The sequence below is a fragment of the Coregonus clupeaformis genome, chromosome 23 (genome assembly GCF_020615455.1).
Source record: "Coregonus clupeaformis isolate EN_2021a chromosome 23, ASM2061545v1, whole genome shotgun sequence".
Lineage (NCBI taxonomy): Eukaryota > Metazoa > Chordata > Actinopteri > Salmoniformes > Salmonidae > Coregonus > Coregonus clupeaformis.
Window position 1 is genome coordinate 36,496,288 of NC_059214.1, and position 22,268 is coordinate 36,518,555.

The 22,268-nt window shown below is 45.4% G+C and overlaps 1 protein-coding gene across 2 annotated transcripts in view; it reads left to right on the top strand.

Moving 5' to 3' along the window:
* The window catches only part of abca12 (ATP-binding cassette, sub-family A (ABC1), member 12), a 69,824-nt gene that overhangs the window by 8,894 nt on the left and 38,662 nt on the right, over positions 1–22,268 (top strand). Inside the window, exons 10-37 of one of the 2 annotated variants that reach the window (XM_041844712.2) lie at positions 148–1,602; positions 1,733–2,027; positions 2,311–2,536; positions 3,034–3,137; positions 7,556–7,662; positions 8,010–8,218; positions 8,417–8,493; positions 11,815–11,945; positions 12,427–12,597; positions 13,196–13,360; positions 13,832–14,027; positions 14,355–14,494; positions 14,624–14,743; positions 15,026–15,116; positions 15,518–15,697; positions 15,900–16,151; positions 16,640–16,718; positions 17,659–17,773; positions 17,976–18,151; positions 18,335–18,488; positions 18,706–18,775; positions 19,047–19,181; positions 19,468–19,635; positions 19,875–20,058; positions 20,320–20,538; positions 20,839–21,035; positions 21,619–21,776; positions 22,003–22,239. In XM_041844712.2, the coding sequence (XP_041700646.2) occupies positions 148–1,602; positions 1,733–2,027; positions 2,311–2,536; positions 3,034–3,137; positions 7,556–7,662; positions 8,010–8,218; positions 8,417–8,493; positions 11,815–11,945; positions 12,427–12,597; positions 13,196–13,360; positions 13,832–14,027; positions 14,355–14,494; positions 14,624–14,743; positions 15,026–15,116; positions 15,518–15,697; positions 15,900–16,151; positions 16,640–16,718; positions 17,659–17,773; positions 17,976–18,151; positions 18,335–18,488; positions 18,706–18,775; positions 19,047–19,181; positions 19,468–19,635; positions 19,875–20,058; positions 20,320–20,538; positions 20,839–21,035; positions 21,619–21,776; positions 22,003–22,239 (5,811 nt within the window). The remainder of the gene's footprint in view (positions 1–147; positions 1,603–1,732; positions 2,028–2,310; positions 2,537–3,033; positions 3,138–7,555; positions 7,663–8,009; positions 8,219–8,416; positions 8,494–11,814; positions 11,946–12,426; positions 12,598–13,195; positions 13,361–13,831; positions 14,028–14,354; positions 14,495–14,623; positions 14,744–15,025; positions 15,117–15,517; positions 15,698–15,899; positions 16,152–16,639; positions 16,719–17,658; positions 17,774–17,975; positions 18,152–18,334; positions 18,489–18,705; positions 18,776–19,046; positions 19,182–19,467; positions 19,636–19,874; positions 20,059–20,319; positions 20,539–20,838; positions 21,036–21,618; positions 21,777–22,002; positions 22,240–22,268) is intronic. The other variant, XM_041844713.2, reaches the window with a different exon arrangement.

A 22,268-nucleotide genomic window follows, 5' to 3' on the forward strand; every position in this document is an offset into this window, starting at 1 on the left:
ACACACGCACTGAGGAAGGTGCAAGCTGAAATGTATGCGTGTGGTTAATTAAGACATGTTGTTATTATAAGTTAAACAAAATAAACACTAAGCTTCAATTGCAAATCACATTCAAATGTTTGCTGGCCTTTTTTTCTGAATGTTTAGGTATCTCAGACCAGTGATATCTTCACCCCGCTGGACTACTACCTGAGCCAATTACAAGGCGAGATGACCGGGCAGAGCAGGAGTCCCTTCCCCCGCCACCATGAGGGTGTGTCCAGGAGGGTCCGCCGCGAATTGATGAGGGAGGAGCCAATGAAAGAGCCAATGGATGACTTCCTGGATCTGTTCTACTTGGACTACCCTGTCTTGTTCCAGGCCCTGGCAATGCCACCCACCATGCCAGACATCATGGAGACCGCCCATATGTTCTTCGGCAACCCTGACCTGTCTGTAGTGCTCAAAGGAGTCTCCAGGGACATGGGCATGGTACCACCACCACTACCACCCATGGGGAACGTCTCCAGGTCCATGTCCAGGGCCATGGCCGGAGCCGTGACATGGGGTCCCTCAGTCTCCCCTCCTCTGGAGGACCCCATCGACGTGGCCCTGGGAATCCTCTCCTACCTCACCCTCCCCAGACAGTGGCAGGCGTACGGCCAGCTGTTCATGGAGATAGCCAATGAAGACTGGATCATGGAGGATTTGGCCAAGATACAGAAGTTGTCAGCAGGCCTGGGCAAGATGGTAGACCTGGCCATGGTGCTGTCCCAGCATCCCCCACTACAGGTCGCCCAGAGGGTGGAGCATATGGTGAGGCAGCTGAGTGCTGAGGTGGCTAGGATCATCTACAGTGGCTCCAACAATGGATCCAACAAGGCCGTTCAGTTTCTCACTGCCTTCAACGACATCCTGGCTGATAACCTTGAAGAGGTCTCGGATATCACATCTCAGATCAATGCCATCATCCAGAACATCCTCAGCTCTCTGTCCAGACCAGAAGCTTACATGAGTCTGGATCCGTACGTGATGGCTCTAGACCAGACCATTGTTGCGTTAACCTCTTACCTACCCACAGACAGCCTGATGTACCTCAACACCTCTGGCCAGATGGTGAAAGACTTCGCACTGCTGGTTGCACACCCACGGGACATGAAGAAGATGCTGAAGGCTACAAGCATGCTCTCTGCCTCTCTGGACCATCTCCTTGCCTCCGTTAGGGAGACAGCCCTTCCGGGCGGGAAGCCGATCCAGTCCATCACCCACCCTCTCCTCCTGAACAGTGCCTTAGCCACACATACCCTGTTCAACCTCTCCGCTGCCAGTCACAACTTCAGCAGCCCTCAAGAGAAAGAGGCTATGATCAACCAGACTTTCCTTGCCCTGGTGGCCTTTCTGCCTGAGGACCAGAGGATGTGCGTCCTCCCTCTGGAGCCGGTCCTCCTCGCTGCACTCTCTGGGGTCTCCAACACGGCCCAGATCCCTCCAGCCTTCCTGGGGATCTCCAAGCAGGTCACCCTGTCTATCCTTACTATGCTCAACCTAACCAACACCCCAACAGGGTACCAGGGGGCCAGTGCTGGTGCCATGGTCCAGGGCCTGTTTGGAGTGTCACAACAGGTAATGTTTATGACTGCCTATGACGGATGTTATAATGTCTTATGTAGCTGTTATAAATGCTTTATGAATGCATACATAAGGGGGTCAACAGTAAAGTGTTAGCCATATTTGTAAACATCATCATCACCAGGTGTCCACCAGCCTGTGGGAAGGTTTATCAATGTCCGGATCAGCCGTCCACGTACCTGCCGTGTTGGCATCCCTCAACCAGGCTGCCATGGCTGTGGCGCCCCTGATGCCCGATGGCGGTGAACACTACTTCAACGTCTCCCTCCATATCTTGCACATCACCGCCATGGCTATCAACTACACCGCCACCACTGGGGACATTGCCGGCGCTACGGCTGTCATCTCCAGCTCGGTTCAGAGTCTCCTGGTATCTCTGTCTTCATACCCCAGCCTGCAGACAACAGGCAGTATCATAGGTCAGTGTTTCTCCATCTTTTTTGTACCAGGGAACTATGATACAAAGCTATGGTTCCTCTTGTGTCAGGGACTGGCAAGCTATACTTTCTTCCTCCATGGATGACCATTTACAATTAAAATCAAACAAAACATTTACAAAACATTTCAAATTAATTAATTAAAACAAAATAAATTGGTTTCCGTTAACCATTAACCGACATATAATTGTTCCTCCTTGAAGGACTGCTTACATTAAAACTAGCACTGTAGAAATGACTACATTTGTGTCTGTTAACCATTTAGGCGACCTGGAACATGCCATCCAGAAGATGTTGCAAGTGTTACAGTCAGGCCGAGGCCCCCTGGCCCAGACTGCTGATATCACCCAGCTGCTTCTCCATAATGTTCAGGGTCTCCTGGGCCTGGCAAACACTAGCATGGAGGCCAGCGTGGCTCGTCTGGTACTGGCTGCAGCCAAGATGAACACTGGACATTTGCTAATGATGAACGAGACCAACTGGACACACAAGTTAGTTTTCTGTTTTTAGCCTGATTGCAGATCTGTTTGTTCTGTCTTGCCAACTTCTATGGTCGTTGGCATGAAAATGATCATAGAAGTTGGCTATACAGCACAAACAGGTCTGGGACCAGGCTAAGTTTTGCTGTTGCTTTGGAGATAAATGGTTAATGAAGCTGAATAAGTGTCACATTGTCCCATGATAATAGCTTGTGCTCACAGCTGTTGCATACAGAGATCTCAGCTTTGATGACATTGTTTTTTGCATTTCTTTGTGGTTTGATATCTAACTTATTATTTTATCTCAGAAGCAGTATTTCCCGCTTACTTGGTATTTAGTTTAATATTTTCACTTACTAATATTATCATCTATTTTCCTGACTCTGTTAGGATCACGTGCATAACAACCATGATGAAAGATGTAACTATTTGTAGTGTACAGTACTACATGCACAAATAGGATGAGCACCTGATGATGATGGTTTTTCTTCTTCTGCCCACTCCCTCAGGTTGTCGATGGTTCTGACAGACATATCTAACAGGGTTCCTGAGGACATTCCCTGTGCTCCCCTTATTAAGAACATCACAATGGGCCTGGCCACTGAATCACAAGGTAAGCCTAGTTACTTTACTCTTCAATTACTCTTAATTTACAAATCTATCAATTCTTGACTCCCTCCCCTCCTCTCTAACATGTTGACCACACCGCACGAGTCGCGTGCACGAGCGTTGCAAAATAAATGTACACATACATGTTATTCAATCATTGCACCCACACTGCTCGCGCGCGTCAACGAGCGTCTGCGTGGCCAGGCGCTAAAATAGAATTCGGTTCTATTTGTGATGCTCAACGCGCTGCAAGTCCTGCCTCTCCCATCTCCTCATTGGTTTTTAGGAGCATCTACCCACGTGGATGATTGAAAGATGAACTGAGGTCTATGCTCCAGTCCAGTTGGTCGTGGTAATGCACCATAAAGTTGGTTGCCAACCGTCATATAAAGTCCAAAGAAGAAGAAGCCTGAAGGAGGCAAGATAGCTAGAAAACCAACTTTTACCGTTTTATCTGTGGATTAATTGTCGGAGTAGAGTAACTTGTCCATTTCAGGTAAAATAACAACCCAATGTTTATATCCCAGGACAAATTAGCTAGCAACAGCAAGCTAGCTAAATTGCCATAAATGTTTAATGCTTTTCAACCTGTCCCGAAATTAATATAATTGGTTCAGAGTTTGTTTTGATATTTCAACCTGCGTGTCCTGATCGCGTCTGGTGTGGGTGGACAAAACCAACTTGTGCGCGATGGCGCACGCGCGGTCTGATAGCATGTAAGCGGCTCAAAGGCTCGCGGCTCAGTCAGGACTCCCTTGAAAACGATATGTTTTGCTCAATAGGATTCACCTGGTTTAAATAAAGGATAAATAAATGAGACAAGAGTCTCACTCACTATAGACCTGGCCGATTGGCTCCAGAAAGACATTACAAAGACAAATAAATCACATTTAGTTTCAGTCGTTAGTTAGATGGAGGGGAATCCGCGGAGTGGACAAACTTACTTTTCTTCATTCTTCCGTTATCCATAATCCTAGCCTCTAAGCATAGATTATCTCTAACTAAGGTTACATCCCAAATGGCACCCTATTCCCTATTTAGTGTAGCCTCTGTAGCTCAGTTGGTAGAGCATGGCGCCTGCAACGCCAGGGTTGTGGGTTCGATTTCCACGGGGGGCCAGTATGAAAAATGTATGCACTCACTAACTGTAAGTCGCTATGGATAAGAGCGTCTGCTAAATGACTAAAATGTAAATATAGTACTTTTGACCAGGGGCCATATGTTCTCCTACTAACTCCATCTCCCCAGTGTCTTTCCTCCTCCTACTCACATTGTGTCTAATTGCGTAACGACTCCTACAGACCTAACCCTTGCAGACAACCACATGCAGTCTTCACACTGTTAAATGTTCATATGCATAATTTGATTTCTTGGCCCCGCATGTCAGGTGTCCTCTGGTACAGAAGTCAGAAGAAGTCAGAAGTCAGACCTTCCCTCCGCCTCTCCCTTTGACTTTTATATACAGTGAGGGAAAAAAGTATTTGATCCCCTGCTGATTTTGTATGTTTGCCCACTGACAAAGAAATGATCAGTCTATAATTTTAATGGTAGGTTTATTTGAACAATGAGAGACAGAATAACAACAAAAAAATCCAGAAAAATGTATGTCAAAAATGTTATAAATTGATTTGCATTTTAATGTCGGAAATAAGTATTTGACCCCCTCTCAATCAGAAAGATTTCTGGCTCCCAGGTGTCTTTTATACAGGTAACGAGCAGAGATTAGGAGCACACTCTTAAAGGGAGTGCTCCTAATCTCAGCTTGTTACCTGTATAAAGGACACCTGTCCACAGAAGCAATCAATCAATCAGATTCCAAACTGTCCACCATGGCCAAGACCAAAGAGCTCTCCAAGGATGTCAGGGACAAGATCGTAGACCTACACAAGGCTGGAATGGGCTACAAGACCATCGCCAAGCAGCTTGGTGAGAAGGTGACAACAGTTGGTGCGATTATTTGCAAATGGAAGAAACACAACAGAACTGTCAATCTCCCTCGGCCTGGGGCTCCATGCAAGATCTCACCTTGTGGAGTTGCAATGATCATGAGAACGGTGAGGAATCAGCCCAGAACTACACGGGAGGTTCTTGTCAATGATCTCAAGGCAGCTGGGACCATAGTCACCAAGAAAACAATTGGTAACACACTACGCTGTGAAGGACTGAAATCCTGCAGCGCCCGCATGGTCCCCCTGCTCAAGAAAGCACATATACAGGCCCATCTGAAGTTTGCCAATGAACATCTGAATGATTCAGAGGAGAACTGGGTGAAAGTGTTGTGGTCAGATGAGACCAAAATGGAGCTCTTTGGCATCAACTCAACTCGCCGTGTTTGGAGGAGGAGGAATACTGCCTATGACCCCAAGAACCATCCCCACCGTCAAACATGGAGGTGGAAACATTATGCTTTGGGGGTGTTTTTCTGCTAAGGGGACAGGACAACTTCACCGCATCAAAGGGATGATGGACGGGGCCATGTACCGTCAAATCTTGGGTGAGAACCTCCTTCCCTCAGCCAGGGTATTGAAAATGGGTCGTGGATGGGTATTCCAGCATGACAATGACCCAAAACACACGGCCAAGGCAACAAAGGAGTGGCTCAAGAAGAAGCACATTAAGGTCCTGGAGTGGCCTAGCCAGTCTCCAGACCTTAATCCCACAGAAAATCTGTGGAGGGAGCTGAAGGTTCGAGTTGCCAAACGTCAGCCTCGAAACCTTAATGACTTGGAGAAGATCTGCAAAGAGGAGTGGAACAAAATCCCTCCTGAGATGTGCGCAAACCTGGTGGCCAACTACAAGAAACGTCTGACCTCTGTGATTGCCAACAAGGGTTTTGCCACCAAGTACTAAGTCATGTTTTGCAGAGGGGTCAAATACTTATTTCCCTCATTAAAATGCAAATCAATTCATAACATTTTTGACATGCGTTTTTCTGGATTTTTTTTGTTATTATTCTGTCTCTCACTGTTCAAATAAACCTACCATTAAAATTATAGACTGATCATGCAGGGGATCAAATACTTTTTTCCCCTCACTGTATCTCTTACTAGTCCTTCAGGATCCTGCACAATCAATTATTTATATATACATTAGATGACTGACAAGGGTGCTGTTTTGAAGCCACCACGCCTCCATCTTGGCACTACTCCACCATTGTAAAAAATATTTTGGAAGCTATAGAAAAGCATTTATTAATGTCTACATTTGTTTTTGCCACTGTTATGATATTACCGACACCTTAATGCATACTTTTAAGTTATATTATAAAACGGGTTGTTTGGTTCCTGGATAATGATTGGATGAGCAGCTTTCCAAGCCGTGTTCTATTGGCCGTCACAGACACACCAATTGAAATACTGTAGAATTCCATTCATTCCTATGGAGGACTGCTCTTCTGGGGAGTGCCAATATGGCCGACAGGTGGCTTCAAAGCCTCTCATTGGCCAATACATAGCATCAGCAATCGAGGGTTTATATACTTCATTGCACACAATGTGTTTTTAATGTAGACTTATTCCAGACACCATTATTATATAATGGACATATTTCATATTGAAACCATGCAGTGCAATAGGATAGGCTTAATAATGTGAGCTTTGTTAGAACTCCAGATAAGCCAGGAGGCATATGGCGCATCTCCAAGAGAAAGACACTCTGCACCTTATTAAACATTATTCAATCTCATTAGCCAAGTAAGAATTCAATCACTAAATACACCCCACCACCCACACATACATGTGCACGCGTAAGTGCACACACACACGCACACACACACACACACACACACTCAAATATAATAGCTTTGTGACCACATTTTAATTGGCTACTGTACTTGTTTTATAATGCGGTGTAACACGGTTATATCCCTGCATATGCAGTATAGTCACTTGAAAAACCGCACTACAGCTACTTTAGCTACAACCCTTTCATTTCCCAGAGGTATGCTCCTAGCTTGAGGATCATACTCTTTTTATTATTTTCTCCTCTGCAGTACCCCTGAGATCCTAAATGATTCAAAGAGTATGTTAAGTCACTCGCTTTTCTCCTGGGTTTTCAATGCAGTACACCAATATTTACTATTCACCGTAGTCCGTGTCTCGTTTTAATTAGATGTTTCACCTTGACCAGAGACCTAAGTAGTGCACTGTGTGAAGAATAGGGTGATATTTGGGATGCATAGGGTTGGTCCCTTTGCCTTGTCAGTAGTGTGTAGGGTCCCAGTTTAACCACATCATTTGGTGCTTGCTATTCAGTGAGGCCACCCTGAAATAGAGGTGGTAATGAGGTGGTAATGATGCCCTGTGGGACACTGTGTTACCATGTCACCTTAACACATCTCTACTGCCCTCCCTTTCCCTCCCTCTATCTCTCTCCCTTTCTATCTCTCTCTCCCCCTCCCTCCCTCTCTCCCTCCCTCCACAGAGAGCCTCCACCTCCTGCTGCAGACCATCCAGTTAGGGTCTGAACTCTTCAACAGCAGCTGGTCAGATGGAAACTTCAGCAACATACTGGTCCACCTGACCTCTAATGTTAGAACACATTACTTCTCATGAAACCTTCATCTGTAGGGCGAGAGGGATACAGAGGCTGTTTCTCTCTGGAATAATGTCTAGACTACCATAACATCACCAAGACTAGGGTAGACACAGACATGTGTTGCAACAGCGAGGAGCTACATGTGTTCTACAACAAGACACACACACATACAGTAACATGTTTTATTTAGTGTTTTGACTGCTACCATTGGCCTTCAATACTGACAGAAATTCACAATCCATATCACTGATCTTGCAACTTCTGCTTTGTGAGTGAGTAAGATTGTCAATGTAGGCCTATTCATTACACATTGCAAATAAACTTGAAACTTGTGTTGCAGGTGTGCACGCTGGAGGATATGGGCTCTATCCAGCAGTTGATGCAGGCTCTGTCTCTTGGCCCAGGGTTCCTGTGTGAGACTGCCATGCCCATTCTCCAGGCCTTCCACATAATGACCCGGAGTCTGTTCCAGGACAGCTCTGACCTGTATGAAGCTCTGTTTGAAACCTTCGTAGGAGACCCCAACACCTACAATGTCAACACAAACTGGTATGGAGACATTATAGGACATGTAGACTTTAAAATAAATGAAGAACTAAATGGTATATATTTTTTGTGTAAATAGATGTCATCGTTGACAAATGTGCGTGTGTGTGTCCGTGTGTGTGTATGATGTGCCTGTGTATGTGTGTGTGTGTGATGTGCCTGTGTATGTGGATAATGTGCCTGTGTATGTGTGTGATACAGGACCTCTGTACTCACCCAGGCGCTTGGCCTGAACATCAGCAGCCTGAAGACACTCAACATCAACATGACCTCTCCAGGTATACAGTGAGGGAAAAAAGTATTTGATCCCCTGCTGATTTTGTACGTTTGCCCACTGACAAAGAAATTATCAGTCTCCTTTTAATGGTAGGTTTATTTGAACAGTGAGAGACAGAATAACAACAGAAAAATCCAGAAAAACGCATGCCAAAAATGTTATAAATTGATTTGCATTTTAATGGGGGAAATAAGTATTTGACCCCCTCTCAATTAGAAAGATTTCTGGCTCCCAGGTGTCTTTTATACAGGTAACGAGCTGAGATTAGGAGCACACTCTTAAAGGGAGTGCTCCTAATCTCAGCTTGTTACCTGTATAAAAGACACCTGTCCACAGAAGTAATCAATCAATCAGATTCCACTCTCCACCATGGCCAAGACCAAAGAGCTCTCCAAGGATGTCAGGGACAAGATTGTAGACCTACACAAGGCTGGAATGGGCTACAAGACCATCGCCAAGCAGCTTGGTGAGAAGGTGACAACAGTTGGTGTGATTATTCGCGAATGGAAGAAACACAAAATAACTGTCAATCTCCCTCGGCCTGGGGCTCCATGCAAGATCTCACCTCGTGGAGTTACAATGATCATGAGAACGGTGAGGAATCAGCCCAGAACTACACAAGAGGATCTTGTCAATGATCTCAAGGCAGCTGGGAAGGACTGAAATCCTGCAGCGCCCGCAAGGTCCCCCTGCTCAAGAAAGCACATATACAGGCCCATCTGAAGTTTGCCAATGAACATCTGGGTGAAAGTGTTGTGGTCAGATGAGACCAAAATGGAGCTCTTTGGCATCAACTCAACTCGCCGTGTTTGGAGGAGGAGGAATGCTGCCGATGACTCCAAGAACACCATCCCCACCGTCAAACATGGAGGTGGAAACATTATGCTTTGGGGGTGTTTTTCTGCTAAGGGGACAGGACAACTTCACCGCATCAAAGGGACGATGGACGGGGCCATGTACCGTCAAATCTTGGGTGAGAACCTCCTTCCCTCAGCCAGGGCATTGAAAATGGGTCGTGGATGGGTATTCCAGCATGACAATGACCCAAAACACACGGCCAAGGCAACAAAGGAGTGGCTCAAGAAGAAGCACATTAAGGTCCTGGAGTGGCCTAGCCAGTCTCCAGACCTTAATCCCATAGAAAATCTGTGGAGGGAGCTGAAGGTTCGAGTTGCCAAACGTCAGCCTTGAAACCTTAATGACTTGGAGAAGATCTGCAAAGAGGAGTGGGACAAAATCCCTCCTGAGATGTGTGTAAACCTGGTGGCCAACTACAAGAAACGTCTGACCTCTGTGATTGCCAACAAGGGTTTTGCCAACAAGTACTAAGTCATGTTTTGCAGAGGGGTCAAATACTTATTTCCCTCATTAAAATGCAAATCAATTCATAACATTTTTGACATGCGTCTTTCTGGATTTTTTTGTTGTTATTCTGTCTCTCACTGTTCAAATAAACCTACCATTAAAATTATAGACTGATCATTTCTTTGTCAGTGGGCAAACGTACAAAATCAGCAGGGGATCAAATACATTTTTCCCTCACTGTACCAATTACTTTTTTATATTCATTTCTTAGGATTTTATTGTTGTTTTTGGCAGTGACAGGCATGGATGAAGGGGAGATAGATAGATTAATTAATTAAGGGGAGATACAGAGGTGAGAATGATGGTGAGGCCGGGATTCGATCTCATGCAGGCAGGGGAACCATATGTACTGGAGGCAGTGGCCTTAACCACTAGACTAGATAAACTCCAGGCACTACTTCCCCATTACTGTAATTACTGCACTCGATAAGCTAAGTTATTAATTAGCTAATTGCTTGTTAATTAAGTGTTAATTAGCTAATCACTTAGATAATTTGTTAGCTAATTGCCTAATTATACAATGAAGAGTAAAGCTCATGTAATGTATTTTGCTCTGCTGAACATGCGGTCCATACTGCTTTTAGAATTAATTATAATATACAACCTTTAAATATAATTATAACCTGGGTGGTTCGAGCCCTGAATGCTGATTGGCTGACAGCCATGGTATATCAGACCATATATCACGGGTATGACAAAACATGTATTTTTAGTGCTCTAATTACACTGGTGACCAGTTTATAATAGCAATAAGGCAACTCAGGAGTTTGTGGTATATAGAAGGATTACTTTATCCTATCCCAGGTATTCCTTAAAGAGGTGGGGTTTCAAATGTCTCCGGAAGGTGGTGAGTGACTCCGCTCTCCTGGCGTCGTGAGGGAGCTTGTTCCACCATTGGGGTGCCAGAGCAGTGAACAGTTTTGACTGGGCTGAGCGGGAACTGTGCTTCCGCAGAGGTAGGAAAGGAACTTATCAAGGCGTCAAGCTCATTGATGAACTCTCCAAGGGAACCTGGAGGGCGATAAATGACAAGGATGTTAAGCTTAAATGTGCTAGTGACTGTGACAGCATGGAATTCAAATGAGGAGATAGACAGATGGGTCAGGGGAAAAATAGAGAATGTCCACTTGGGAGAGATGAGGATTCCTGTGCCACCACCCCGTTGACCAGATGCTCTCAGGGTATGCGAGAACACATGGTCAGACGAGGAGAGAGCAGTAGGAGTAGCAGTGTTTTCAGTGGTAATCCATGTTTCCGTCAGCGCCAAGAAGTCGAGGGACTGGAGGGTAGCATATGCTGAGATGAACTCTGCCTTGTTGGCAGCAGAACGGCAGTTCCAGAGGCTGCCTGAGACCTGGAACTCCACGTGGGTGGTGCGTGCAGGGACCACCAGGTTAGAGAGGCAGCAGCCACGCGGTGTGAGGCTTTTGTATAGCCTGTGCGGAGAGGAGAGAACAGGGATAGACAGAGGTATAGTTGACAGGCTACAGAAAATGGCTACAATAATGCAAAGGAGATCGGAATGAAATGAACTAAACATCTGGGAAAGGAGAGAGCGGGGCCTCCCTCACCACAACACCCAAATATAACTCTCCCAACTTCCACCTCAGAAACTATAATTGTTTTAAACTACAGCGGTTCAATGTTTTCTAGGAATAGACTAACTTAGTTTATAATCGCAATAAGGCACCTCGGGGGTTTGTGGTATATGGACAATATATCACGGCTAAGGGCTGTATCCAGGCACTCCGCGTTGCGTCGTGCGTAAGAACAGCCCTTAGCCGTGGTGTATTGGCCATATACCACACCCCCTCAGATCATATTGCTTAAATATATGGTGTGGTCAAGATCCTGTATTTTCTCTGCAGTCACCTGTTAAATCTTTTCTACCGGTGTGGTCAAGGTGTTGAACCTCCTGTATTTTCTCTGCAGTCACCTGTTGTATTGTATTTCATAGAAGTGGTGAAAATGTCGGAGCTCTTGAGAAACAAGACAGCGTTCGCTCTGGCGGTCCAGCGTCACACTGACATCCCACCTGAGATCCTCCACCTGCTGATGGAGACCACCATGCCTAACAGAAACTTCCAGGTGAGCTAACCTCAGCTTATTCAAGCCTCAGATCAGCTGTGATGCCCATGTGATGTGTAACAATAACACCAAATGCAATTGTCTCAAAAAGAGAGAGAAAAAATGTAATCGTCATTTTTAGAAGTAGTCATGAAAGTCAGACCACAATATAGCCTACCTTCAATTTCCACAATAAACTGTATTATCCCCTTTCCTCTTCTCAATCCTATGTTGTTTAGCTTACATCTCAACCCTCTGAGACACACACACACAGAGGGGTTGGAAGCACAGGGTCCGCCTTCTGTAGCTAGTGTTCTGACCCATCTTCAACCTCTCTATGTCTACTGTAGATCCTAGCCTGGCTGGCTAACATGCACCACTGCAGTGACATATTCTCTCTCCCTCTTCTCTCCATCATATGTTCTCACTCTTCTAATTTGCTACTAGCTAGTACTGTATCTAGTGATCTGACCTATACACAATCTCTATCTCCCCTCTATAGATGCTAGCGTGGCTGGCTAACATGCACCACTGCAGGGACCCAACAAGCCTGCAGATGAATAGCACAGAGCAGCTCCTCTTCCAGGTCTTCTGCAACCTGCCTACAAACCAGTGGTACAACTTTGTGGTCATCGTGGCTCGCTACATCCACATGGAGAATGTGATATACAAGGTATGTGTGTGTAACCTGCCACCTCAGCAGTTTTACAGTACAACTTCATAGTGCTGTTTGCTTGCTACGTCCACATGGAGAGTGTCGTCTACAGGGTAAAGAATGGTCATCTCTCAGTGCCAGGGCAGGTCATGTAAAGGTTACACATCAGGATTCTCTGTGGCTATATGTGGGTCTGTGGACCCAAACGGGTGCACATTTTTGTTTTATCACTAGCAATACACACCTGATTCCACTAATCAAAGGTTTGATGATGAGTTGATTGCTAGGGCAAAAACAAAAATGTGCATCCCTTTGGATCACCAGGACTGGGATTAAGAAACACTGAGATAGGTACACGTGCAATGTAATTAAGGACAGTAAGACCGAAGGGCATTCTGTACACAGGCTCTCAGACAGAGGGTTCAGCTGTCTACAGCCTAGTCCTAGTGACAGAGGGTTCAGCTGTCTACAGCCTAGTCCTAGTGACAGAGGGTTCAGCTGTCTACAGCCTAGTCCTAATGAGAGAGGGTTCAGCTGTATACAGCCTAGTCCTAGTGACAGAGGGTTCAGCTGTCTACTGTGTGATACTAATGCCCCTCCATGTGTCTCTCCACAGCTGATGCTGTCCAGTGAGATGCAGAGCGTGGTGGGGTTCATGCTGCAGATGGTCAAGTTCCTGACGGACATGATGAGCAAGCTGCTTCCTGCCGTCGGCCGCCTGCAGGACTATATGTTCTCCATACGAGACCTCAACCTGGTCTCTGACCCAGAGTTCCGCAGCGTGAGTATTGAGGCGTGATGCTGAGACAATCTGAGAGGGTTGTAGCTAGCAGTCTGTCTACCTGTCTGTCTGTCTTCCTGTTTCTTTCTCTCTTTCTGCTCATACTGAGACAGACACAGAATTAGATAGAACAGAAGTATTGTGTTTCTCTATGGAGCTCTACCCATACTGAGATAGTAGTGAATGGCTGAGTCTGAGAGGATTGCTGCTATCAGTCTGTCTATCTGGCTCTGGGTCTGTCTGGCTGTGGGTCTGTATGGCTGTGGGTCTGTCTGGCTCTGGGTCTGTATGGCTGTGGGTCTGTATGGCTGTGGGTCTGTATGGCTGTGGGTCTGTATGGCTGTGGGTCTGTATGGCTCTGGGTCTGTCTGGCTGTGGGTCTGTATGGCTGTGGGTCTGTCTCTCTCTGTCCCTCCCTCCCTCCTGCTCACCTACATTCATCCCTCCTAACTCTTCTCTTCCCTCCCCCAGATGGTGCATGGTAAAACCAGATCAATGTCCAGCAGAGCGACATTCACCACTGTGTCCAGAGCCATGTGTAACCATGGCATCATGTCCCTGTTTGGCATCTCTAAGCTGCCCATCATGACTGAGACAGACCCCTCCACACAGCAGGAGCACAGGGTGGAGGAGCTGGTCAACAAGTTCAAGATCCCTCGCAATGCCAGTATGGAACCCACTTTGCACATGATTGATTGGTTGATTAGTTGATTGATTTGTTGACTGATTTAATTTATTAGATAATTAAAAGTAGTAGGCTGCTCCAGCCGGAGACAACATTACATACATTTTACATACATAAGCACACATTGCTTATTTGATTTAAGTATAGACCCGCTGTTCAAAGCTGATTGAAATTATGTCATTACAACAAGATTCTGAATATCTTAATTATTAATTATGATTTAATATGAGGTTGAAAATTGTGACATTTTCCTTTAAGAATGTAGGACTGACATATCTTATAACCTGCACCTTCTCTTCCCCTGGACAGCTCCTTTCTGTATGAACTTCTACCTGGACATGGTGAACACCACTGGAGGAGCCATAGCCTGGGCCTTCCTCAAGCCGATGCTGCTGGGACAGGTCCTCTACAGCCCAGACACACCACTCACTAGGGCCATCATAAAAAAGGTACAATCACACACACACACACGTGCACACACGTGCACACAGACAAACATGTGCACGCACACGTGCAAGCACAATACACACACACACACTTACTACACTGTATCACCATCTGTATGTATTGTCTTCCAGTCCAATGCCACAATGCAGCAGTTTGCCAACCTGAAGATGTACTCCCAGGATTGGCTCCAGTCCTCTTCCTACATTATGGACTCAGCCAAGATACTGAATCAAACCCTGCCAATGCTCCAGGTATGAACCAGCTATTCTTAAAGCTACACTGGGTTTATATAAGCTACAATCTGCTTTTTCCTGGACTCCATGGCTGCGTTCCAAATGGCACCCTATTCCCTATATAGTGCGCTACTTTTGACAAGGGTTCTGGTCAAAAGTAGTGCACTCTCTAGGAAATAGGGTGCAAATTCCATATATCTAGGAAAGTAGAGGAAAATGCTAGAAAGTTTTTTTCAGCAACTGAAAGTTTCAGCAACTGTATCTTGATGTTATTTTATTCAACTTCTTCCTCCCTCCTAGAATTCCCTTGGCAATTCCTTTGTTCAGAATTTCATCGAGATGCAGACAGACATTGATGTGAGCAAGATGAAGGATACTCTCAAGAACTTCTGTGAGTTTTGTATTTGAAGGTCTTACTTTTGAAAATGGCTACAGACAAGACAACCCTTATCCCTTATTCTCTAGCTATCTCCCTGTAAAATATCCCAAAAATCAAGGCTTTCAATTAAGACACATTCCAATAAAATGTGTCTTAATATATCTTCTGCATTCAAATTCCCTTCGGGGCAATACATGTTTTCATTAATTCATACATTCTTTATAATGTGGATCTTTTTTTCTTTAGTGTTTATATTATCTTTGTATTTAATATATATCTCCACCCTGACCCCTGACCCCCTCTCACTACTTCTTTGCTAATCTGTTTTAAGATATTTCTCCACTTTATTAGCTATAGATCTTCTTTATCTTTCTATTATTATTATATCTAATATAACCTTGGCCTCCCCCTAGCAAGCACGACGACCCTCCTGGAGAAGAACAAGGACATTGTGACCCAGATCACCACTCTGTCCAACCTGATGATTAACCTATCCTCCTGTATTAACTTTGACCGCTTCCACGGCATCAACTCTACTGACGACCTCAACACCATGGCTGAACACCTCACCCAGACCAGAGACCTCTACGCCAGTTAGTTGATCCTTTATATTTCAAAATAAAAGCCTTGTGTTTTGGCATCAACCTTTTTTGTTTGGCACAGTACAGCCATCTTGATTCCCATATGAAATAATTTCTCTGTAACAATAAAGTTACTTAATATAATAGTTTTCAGTTAAAATAGTCAAAAAGAAACAAAAATAGCAGTTTGGGTTCTGTTTCTGTGTCTCTGCAGGTATCATCTTCAAGCTGCCCAAGGATGATGATGACTCACACAGGAAGCGGCGAGACACCTCAGGCTCCTCCTCCTCCGCGCTGCCTCCCAAGGTGGACTACACCATCCGCATGTCCATCGAGAACGCCATGCGGACCGACCGCTCCCGCAACCCTTTCTGGGTGAAGGACCCCTACATCTCCTCCTTGAAGACCCAGCGCTACAACCGAGGCTTTGTATACCTGCAGGAGAGCATCGACAGGGCCATCATAGGTAACGTTATGTTGTTCATGATATGTTTACATTTACATTTTGGTGATTTAGCAGATGCTCTTATCTAGAGTGACTTACAGTACTCTTTTTAAAAAATTGTGCTATCTAGAACCTAAAAGGATACTTTGGCTGTCCCCATAGGAGAACCATTTGAAGAACGCTTTTTGGTTCCAGGTAGAACTGTTTTGGTTCCATGTAGAACCCTTTCCACAGAAGGTTCTACCCAGAACCAAAAATAGTTCTACCTGGAACTAAAAAGAGTCCTTCTATGGGGACAGCCGAATAACCCTTTTGGAACCCTTTTTTCTAAGGGTTCCAAAGGGTAGGTAAGGTAGGTAAGACACAACCCATATCATAGTCATTGGAAGTAAAAACATTCCTAAAAAAAGCAGCTGTCAGCTAAATCAGTGCTAGTAAGAAAAGAGGAATACAAAAGTGTTCTGTGTTATGTTATGTGATGTTTTACTGTCTATCTCATCATCTCACAGAGACGCAGACAGGACAGCAGGTCACTGAGCCAGCAGTCCAGCTACAGGCCTTCCCTTACCCCTGCTTCCTCAAGGACGAGTGAGTAGGCCCAACACACACACACACACACACACTTACTAAAAAACAATAATATGCACTACATAGGCATGCATATGCACACACACACATTATCTCCCCTCCTGTCGATGAGCAGAGCCACAATAAAAAACGGCCACATCTCTCCTCCAGCCTCCGATCCAACATCGGTTACACATAAACTACTAGCTATGTCCTTTGCATCAATACAGTACACGCTTCGCCATAAATCATGGTTGAGCATAATGTCTATGTTTACATCTTACTGAGAGTGCTTCTGAAGCCAACATTGATATCTCATCTCACGAACGCAGCGTACCCGTGCTGCTCTCTCTGCCTGGCTGCCTCCCATTGATGTGTGAGATATAGTGTGCACCCCAAATGGTACCCTATTCCCTATATAGTGCACTACTTTTGACCCAATGGGCCTATGTGCCCTGTTTAAAGGTAGTGCACTATAAAGGAAGTAGGGTGCCATTTGGGACGCATACATGGTGATCCCTGCAGCTCTGGTCCATTGATTTATTAGGGAACAACACATTATTCCCGATACGATCACTTTGAAATATTACTTGTTTTATAATAAATATTGACAAGGTCCAAGTATCAGGGTATACCCTCTCTGATTATGGAAAAAAGCTTTGAGTGAATTATGAGGTTAGGACATTGTCGTTGTTATTGTTTTTTCTAGGGCACTGTTTTTGTTTCTGTGTGTGTATGAGTGAGTGAGTGAGTTATATACAGTACATGCTCATCATAATGTGTTCATCTGAGAGTGATTGTATGAGTGTGTGCATGCATGACTATGTAATGCATATTTTTTGCAAGTGAGTGAAAATGTTGTTTTTCTTTCTCAGGGGCTACTGTGGTAGTCCCAGCGCTGGTAGCTAGGCTGTGACATTGATTGATTGATTGATTGACAGCTGTCATGTCTCTTCCTAAGGTACCTGAACAGCATCGCGTTTGCCTTCCCTCTGGTCTTGATGATTGCCTGGGTTCTGTTCATCGCCAACTTTGTGAAGAAACTGGTTCATGAGAGAGAGCTCCGACTTCACGAGGTATAGTAGGCCGCCAACCATCTCCCCTGGCAATTATGTCATTTCCTGTAGATGTCTCTTTCAAACAAACACATATTTTGCAAATCACAAGGGTGGCAGGACATGAATATTTATTAATTAATTATTCCATTCATTCATACTGTATTTGAGTCATGAGTTCTGATTGGTTGATTTCCTAACCCCTGTCTTTTGACCTCAACAGTACATGAAGATGATGGGGGTCAATCCCATCAGTCACTTCTTCGCCTGGTTCATAGAGAGTGCATGCTTCCTTATCATCACCATAATCATCCTCACCATCATCCTGAAGGCTGGGCGTGTCCTGCCCCACAGTGACAGCTTCCTGCTCTTCCTCTACCTCAGTGACTACGGACTCAGGTAGGCTACCTCAGGGTGGAAGGTTAGCCTGTGGTGTGTGTGTGTGTGTGTGTGTGTGTGTGTGTGTGTGTGTATGAATGGGCATTGTGATGGCAAATATTTCCATTCTATAAAATCAATTTCTATTGAAAAATGTGACATAGGATTCTCCTCTCCTCTCCTCTCTTCTCTTATATTCTATAGCATCCTGGCCATCAGTTTCCTGGTGAGCTCATTCTTTGACAAGACCAACATCGCGGGGCTGAGCGGCGCCCTCATCTACGTCATCAGCTTCTTCCCATTCATCGTAGTGATGTCATTGGAGAGCTCACTATCGTTCTCCGCCAAGAGCGCCCTGGTGAGAGAGAGGGGGAGGGAGGGAGGGAGGGTGGGAGAGGGAGGGACGGTCAACGGAAGGGGGAGGGGCTGAGGGAGGGAGAGGGAGAAAGAGTGAAATAGAGAGAGATCGAGAGACAGAGATGAAAAGGAAGAGTAACAGAGAGAGGGGTTGATACAGATTTTTTTTTATTGATGTCCCTGTGTTATGCCTTATCCGTGCCTCTTGTTTCCCTCAGAGTTTGTTTGCCCCCACCTGTTTCAGCTACGCCAGTCAATACATCTCTCGCTATGAGAGCCAGGGAGAAGGTACGCTGGGAAGATGGCCGTCTGTGTGTGTGTGTGTGCATGCTAGGCGTGTGCATGTGTGTGTGTGTCTACGTGCGTGCATGCGTATGTTCGTAAATGTGTGGTGTGTGGGAATGTGTGTGTCACAAAGCCATCACAGATGCTTACAAAAACAAACTCATGAGGAGACTCCCAGAAAACTAAAGCAGCCTCTATACTAGCCATGAAGATAGAGAGAGATCTAACAAATGAACTGAAACTTTTTATTGTTCCTACTTTCTACTTTCTTTAGGCATCCAGTGGAGCAACCAATATATCTCACCCCTGGCCGGTGACACGTCATCCTTCGGCTGGCTGTGTTGGCTTCTCCTCATCGACTCAGTTTGCTACTTCATCATTGGAGCCTACATCCGCATAGTCTTCCCAGGTAATCACACAAAACAGCGTCAAGTAATAAAAACACACAGCAAGCCAGACTAGACTGGAGACAGAGTCAAATACTGTTCAACAGTTGGGGTCAATTCCATTTCCATTCAGTCAATTCAGGAAGTAAACTGAAATTCCAATTGCCAATGTAACTCACTGCAATGAGGAATTGCATGGCATGTCAGTTCACTTCCTAAATTGACTGAATTGAAATGGAATTGACCCCAACCCTATGGGAAATTATGTATTGCTTTTCCTCTATTGATCATATACTTTTTGCCCATCAGGAAAGTATGGCATTGCTAAACCCTGGTACTTCCCTGTGATGCCCTCATTCTGGGCTGATCTCTTCTGCTGCTGCAGCAAGGTCCCTGAGAAGGTCAACAGGGGACTGCTCTTCTCCAACATCATACGGAATAACCTCTCTGTCTTTCCCAATGAGAAGGACAACAAAGGTACAGTACTGCAACACAACAGCCTTCTTCCTAAAGCAGCTTGCAGCAGCTAACAGATCAAGAGATGTGACTGTTGTTATATGTTTTGATCTCGCTCTCGTGCTCGCTTGTTCAATCTCTCTCTTTCTGCCCCCTCTCACTCTCTTTTTCTCTTTCTCTTTCTGCCACTCCCTCCCTCTCTCTGTCCCCCTGCTCTCTGCCTTCCTCTCTCCCTCCCTCCATCCTCCTCTCTCTCTCAGCTAAGGGGGGCTTCCCCTCTCATATGGAAGAGGAGATCTCAGGTCTTCCTGTGGGTGTGGCTCTCCATGGACTGACTAAGACCTATGGGGACAGAGCAGCCATAGAGAACCTGAATGTCAAATTCTATGAGGGACAAGTCACTGCACTGCTGGGACACAACGGAGCTGGCAAGACCACTACCATGTGAGTTCTGACAATGATCTATCTGTTCTCTACTTCTCTTTAATCAGAGATAATCTATTAGGCACACTAATTTATACTAGCTTATACAATAGCTTATACTCTAGTACACTAGCCTATAATACCCGCTATTAGGCACATTGTAATATGTCATTGGTGTTAGGGATTTAGGCCTGCTGAATATGTTTATTCATTGCTTTTTCACCATGTCTTCCCTATTGAAAAACAGGAGTTTATGCTATGTATTGATGTCTCTGTTTCCAGGTCTCTGCTCACTGGTTTGTTCGCCCCCTCCTCTGGTACCATTGAGGTGTATGGGAAGGACATGGAGACTAACATTGATGACATTCGCCGGGAGCTGGGTGTGTGCATGCAGTATGACGTCCACTTTGACCATCTGACCACCAAGGAGCACCTGCTACTGTACGGACAGATCAAGGCACCACACTGGTCACAGATGGAACTGAAGGAGCAAGTCCGCAAGTGAGTAGTCACTTACCACACGGCTGGTGTGTCTAACATTACCCATGAGTTAAGCAAAGCGAGACTAGCAAGTGAACCTACAGTACATTCTGAACCAAGATCACATCCAAATCCATACATCAAAGCATTTGGAAGAAAACAAATCTCAAAATGTAATCATATTAACCCTGTAAGATGAATTGACTTAACACATAGATTCGTTTTTAGATTGTAGTGACTAAATATGACTGAAAAGCTCTGAGTCAAAGTGATGTTTCCCACATACAGCAACACGTCTTTTCCTTCTACTGTCTTTCCCAGAATCCTGGAGGAGACTGGCATGTATGCCCACCGACACAAGAGAGTGGGGACACTGTCTGGAGGAATGAAGAGGAAGCTGTCCATCTCCATCGCCTTCATCGGGGGCTCTCGTCTGGTGGTCCTGGACGAGCCCACCACCGGGGTCGACCCCTGCTCCCGACGCTCCATCTGGGACATCGTCATCAAGCACAAGAAAGGTGAGTCTCACAGCCCAAATAACCCCACCCCTTCTCTCTCTCTCTCTACATTTAATGAAGCAGAAATAGATTTTCTCCAAGTGAACGTAGCAGTGTAGTGTGTTGTGTGTTGTGTGTGTGTTGTGTGTGTGTGTAGCTGTGGAGAAAGTAGATCCCACAGCAGCTGTAGTGGGGGAGCAGAGGGATTGGTATCCGTCGTGGCTGTGGAATCTGCTATTTAACACACACACACACACACGCCTGCTACTTAATTGGGTTTGTCTCAGTCGATGTGACTGAGAGTTGCTGCTCAGGGAGGGAAGGGAAAACTGAAAAGGTTCAGAATGGGATTGCTCATACTTTTTGTCTCTGTGTTTGTCACATGTCTCTGTGTGTGTGGGGGGGTACCTCTGTCTGTATGTGGGTGTCTCTTTGTCCTTTTCTTTTCCTGTCTTGTGTGTGTGTGTGGGTGTGCTGCATACATCTGTGTATTTGTGTGTGTGTGTGTGTGTGTGTGTGTGTGTGTGTGTGTGTGCGTGCGTCCTTGCATCCTTGCCTGTGTGTGTGTCCTTGTGTGTGTGTCTCTCTCTTCACCTGCTCTCAGACCATACCATTATCCTGTCTACCCACCACCTGGACGAGGCAGAGGTGCTGAGCGACCGTATAGCCTTCCTGGAGAGAGGAGGCCTCAAGTGCTGCGGCTCCCCCTTCTACCTCAAAGATAAGCTGGCCCAGGGATACAACCTCACACTCACCAAGAAGGTACTTATGAGCCTTATTATAAGACATTGAAAAAAATACTTCTACACGCTTATATCAAGTTTTAAAACTAACACAGGGACTACAGATGAAAACATTTATAGAAATGTTAATTGATGTGTATTGTCCCTGTCAAATAAATAACGTAATAAAATTAGTAAATAAAATGGCTTGACGTAGGCCATACTGTATGAGCACTCCTCTTCTTCCTCACCCGGTCTCTTGTTAGGTCCAGGCCCCAGACTCCCAGGCTAGGTTTGACGGAGTCGAGGTCAAGACGTTCATCCAGTCCTACATGCCAGACGCTCGTCTGAAGGAGACTGAGTTGGGAGACCTGGTCTACTCCCTTCCCCCATTCAGCTCCTCCAATGCTGAGGCCTACCGCTCCCTGCTCTCCAGCCTGGACTCTAACCTGGACCTTCTACAGCTGGGCTGCTACGGCATCTCTGACACTACCCTGGAGGAGGTTAGAGATACACAGATGCTTTTCAATGT